The following is a 4,665-nucleotide window of genomic DNA, read 5'->3' as shown; positions in this document are numbered from 1 at the left end:
TGACTGCATCCAAGATTTCTTTAATAAGATAACCGCTGATGTCTATTAAGCAGAGTAATGTATTTACAATTTCAAGTCCTTTCCGAATAACGAATCTATTTTTACACGATTTTGACACGATATATTGAATAAGGCTCACAATTATACATAACCGGAGTAGGACATCCACTATGAAGATTTTTATATTGTATTTTAATTATTCATATTCTTGTTATACGGATTGTCATGTTATTGTAGTTCAAATGAACAATTAATTTTAAATTGTATTTAGTATAATATTGAATAAATGCAATAGAATCAAATAATAATATTTCTCTTGACTGATAAAGTGCTCCAATATAATAATTAAATGAGGAATTCAGATGTATTCAATAATATATCAACATCATTTATATTCCACCAAAGCAAGGTAAAATACTAAATAATGCACCAAGTGCAAACACTAAAAAGCATAAAGATATTATTTAAATTTTTAGTATAACGTTGTACAATAATTTTATGTACATTATGTTATAAAATTTTTTTAACAAATAGAATTTTATTGTAAAAAATTTAATAGTATTTTTCTTTCTACTTTATTTTTTTTTTACACTGTCCCAAAAATACCCGCTCTTTGTGTACATCTTTGTCCTTAGGTATCCTGTCTCTTTCCATTGTAAAAAACAAACTTTCAAAGATGATATTCATAATCTGTTCTTATTTCAAGATCGTCTTAAGACATTACTTAAGACGATTTTGAAATAAGAATCGATCATTTATGATTGGTTTGTATCTTCTTAAGCCTATGATTGGTTTGTGACTTCTTAAGACTGTACTTAAGACGATTCTTGAATATAAGATCTGACACTATGAAAATTGCCCTCAGTATTTAGGGGGAACCCTCAAGGGAGTGTTTGACAAAATAATGTTCAAGTTTTGATTGATGCAGCCATTATATGACAAAATTTTCATGTCATTCTTGTTTAACGTTCAGTAAAAAACAAGGATGAAGTGATCAGTTTGTCACACGTCAAGCGAACGTTTGCCAGACTCTCCCTTGAGGCTATGGTTGAAGGGATGTTATCCCTTCCACTATGCTTGAAGATCTCTAGGGGAGTATTCCCACCAAGCGGCACAACCCAAGCTGTTCAGTCAGCAACGGTACGCAGTTGTGTGAGCATCAAAAATTCTGTCGCGTCCGAGGGTCGTAGCCATAAATTCATGTCTCATCTCTAATAACCTTTTTGAGCAACTCTTGAGCAACTTGAGGATTTTCGATGAATTCCAAGATGTCTTCGGCAACTTCAGCTTGAAAATTCTTTTAATCTTGCCTGAGCACTCATATAACGAATTATACACACATGCGACTCATTCCCAGATCTACGGCGCTCAAAATTTTTGTCGCTCATACACTACTCATAACTGCCTACTGAACTGTTAAGTCGTGTCGCTTGGTAGAGGTACTCCTCAAGATCTCCTTTAAATACTACGAATGCCTATTTTCTTCATCAGAAAGAAAGGATAATCAACGGTAAAGATACGCAGAGTTTGGATTCTTTTGGGACAGTTCTCGTACATATGATAAGTATCTAACTTACTTGTACCGACTCCCATCAGTAAGGTTGACAAAAGAACAATCTGAAATAAAACTATTGAGCATAAGAGGACATTTAAATGATAATTCATTTTAAATACTTTATATAGTGAAAGTCACTAATCAGTTGCAGTAATCAAGTATCTTGACAGCCATTAAGTAGATTATTCTGTAGTATAATTTGTCAAGATATGTTAGAAGATGATAAATAAGATTTTATAAAAAAATAATTTTCCAACCTTAATGATTTACAAAGTATATATGTAGAGTGTTCCATTTTAACATTCATATCGAAATATCTTGAAAAATACAAAAGATACGAATGTTTCGAACAAAGTTATATGGTTATACGGACCACAAATAGTAAAATATGATTTTTCTAATAATTCTGTATATAGAAATATTAAATAGAAATATCGAAAAATTAATGGTTTACGAGATATTTTATTCTTGCGAATTGATATGAAATATTTCGTAAGTTATTAATTTTTTTATAAATAATCTTAATACTTTTCTGCATAATAAGACAAATCAATATTAGAGTAACGAAAATACATAGTTGTTAAAAAAAATTGTGCAATTTACATCCTTTTTTGAAAAGAAGTAACTATGTGTTTTCAATACATTTAATAATTCATCTTATTATTCTGTGGATAAAAGAATTTAACATTGACTCAAAATGGTGATAATGCACTTTATGTAACTTACATTTCAAATACAATTATTTTAATTGGATAAAAGTTAAGATACACTCAGTTTTAAATGACTATACTTTGAAATAAAAAGGGCGACATAAATTATAGTACTTTGTTAATCGAGAATATAAGTCTCTAATTTATATTATTATAATAAACCCATTCCACATTATTTACTTTTATTCCGTGTGTTATTTATCAATGAAAAGTCAATTTATGTAAATGTAAACATTTATATAAATGTCTGTACGTAATAAATACACATGGGAAATATTACGCGCAAGATCTTGCTCGATTTCTGCTGCTAACAGCAGATTTTATCAACAAATTCCAAGCTTAATGCAGACATACCATAAATGACTGCGGAGCTGCAATAGGAATCTAATTGAATTTGCTGTCAATTTGTGACCAAAGTTTTTGCTAGTATTTTCCTGTGTATGTGTGGAATGTTATTTTTAAGTTTGAAAAATAGATAAATTCTACATCTCAGAAAGATGCAATGTAATTTGAAAAATTCATATTGTGTATTTATGTTAATAACACATTCTATCTTTAATAACACATTCAGTCTTTTTATTAAATAAGAAAAAGCACGGAAAAGTCTTGATGTCCATTCTTTATACTATTTAAGTAATTTTTTAATAAATTACAGAAAATAGTAAATTATTTTTCTTTTCTACATTTATTTATGACAATTTTTATTATTGTATTATCAAATATGAAATTAATTTTTTTTTACAGAAATAAACAGTTGCTATTTTCTTGGAAAAAAATACTTACTTTATTTTACAATAGCAAATGTGCTGTACTAATACTTTTGTCCAGCACTGTATATTTTTATTATAATAATAATAAATTAATGTTTATTTTGTACAGAATGCATGACAGTAAAATAAGATATCGCAGTCTTTACTAACTGCAATTAAACATGCTGTTTTATTATATCCATATGTATGTGATTGCTTTAAAATATTTTAGAAAATATTACCGTAGCAAAACCTTCTATGGATGCATCAAGTACTCCACCGATATTTAATGAAAATTCTTGGACTCCTCTTTGCAATAGAAATAGTATCAGTCTTTGTGTATGCAATGGAGTTCTATACCATTGAACATTGTACCTATGGAATTGATTATACGTAACAAATCGCTAACTTAAGATATAAATTTTTTATTAGTTAATTATATTGATATATATATATATATATATATATATATATATATATATCCATACATATATGTATATATTACTATATATTGATTGATTTAAAATGCGGCAAATTAATTTTTATGTCTCAATCGCTAAAAGAAGAAAAAATATATTCTCAAATATATTCTCATATAAGAATGTTTCTCTTACGCAGTGACGAATATATGTTTATTGTGATCGATTATATTTTGTCCCACATAGTTAGCTATAAACATGTATAAGATACTTATGAACGCATATATACATGGCAGTAAAAATTCATTAATATTATTTTCAGATGATGTTATCTGAAAAAGCTAAGAAACAAATTTCAAGAAATTTATCGATCTTTTTTGTATGTTTTAACTTACGAATAATGCACAAGATTTGCTCATTCTTATAGCTAACAATAAGATTACAATTTATATAAAGATGGATAATTCTTTCAAAACATTGATAAAAATACTAATATATTTTACAATTTAATACAATTTAATAATGAAAATTCTGCAAATTTGTATAAATGTATGTATTTGCAACTTTATTATATATTTTATAGTAGAATATATGTTTGGCTATTTTTCATATTAATTTTCTTCTTATGACATCTATAAATATTATACAGTATATTATAAAGTAGTGTGTTGCATTTTTATTATTTGTATATTATTTATTAGTTTTTATTTAAGATTATATATATATAATATTGATTTGTCGATTAAATACATATTAATAAAATTATTATTAATACATAATTTTGATGCAACATTTATACATTATAATACGAAATCAAAAACTTACTTGAAATACATTGAGACTAAAACAAGCTACTACACATCCTGTGAAACAAAGTATCGTTAGCTCAAATGTGGACACTACATGCTTGGACAATCTTTAAAAGCAAAAATTTAATAATAAAATTATATTATAACATTATTGAATATTGTTGATGTAGATACAAACTTCATAGCTTGACGATGAATATCTATGGCATAAATTATACCCTCGGTCATCAAAATCATATTTTTTATCGTACTATTATGTAGAATATTGATGTTTACTGCATGATCGAAACGATAACTATATAAATGTGTTTTAATTAGAGAATTTGTTTATTAAAATACTCAAAATCTCCATATAAACTTTTTTTAATAGAATCGTTTTATAAAGATAACGAATACATAATAACAATTAAAATTATTTATAAA

At 26.5% G+C, this 4,665-nt stretch overlaps 1 protein-coding gene across 1 annotated transcript in view; it reads right to left on the bottom strand.

Annotated features, from left to right (window-relative positions):
* LOC105619725 overlaps positions 1 to 4,269 on the bottom strand; it is a 13,754-nt gene extending 9,485 nt beyond the window's left edge. The window contains exons 1-2 of the mRNA XM_012201243.1: positions 4,259 to 4,269; positions 3,257 to 3,389 (exon numbers count right to left, since the gene is read on the bottom strand). Of these exons, the coding sequence (XP_012056633.1) occupies positions 3,257 to 3,389; positions 4,259 to 4,269 (144 nt within the window). The remainder of the gene's footprint in view (positions 1 to 3,256; positions 3,390 to 4,258) is intronic.
* Between the last annotated feature and the right edge of the window lie 396 nt (positions 4,270 to 4,665).

Source organism: Atta cephalotes, assembly GCF_000143395.1.
Source record: "Atta cephalotes unplaced genomic scaffold scaffold00022, whole genome shotgun sequence".
Classification (NCBI taxonomy): domain Eukaryota; kingdom Metazoa; phylum Arthropoda; class Insecta; order Hymenoptera; family Formicidae; genus Atta; species Atta cephalotes.
The sequence above is the reverse complement of the archived record's forward strand: the minus strand, read 5'-3'. Positions and strand labels throughout refer to the sequence as shown.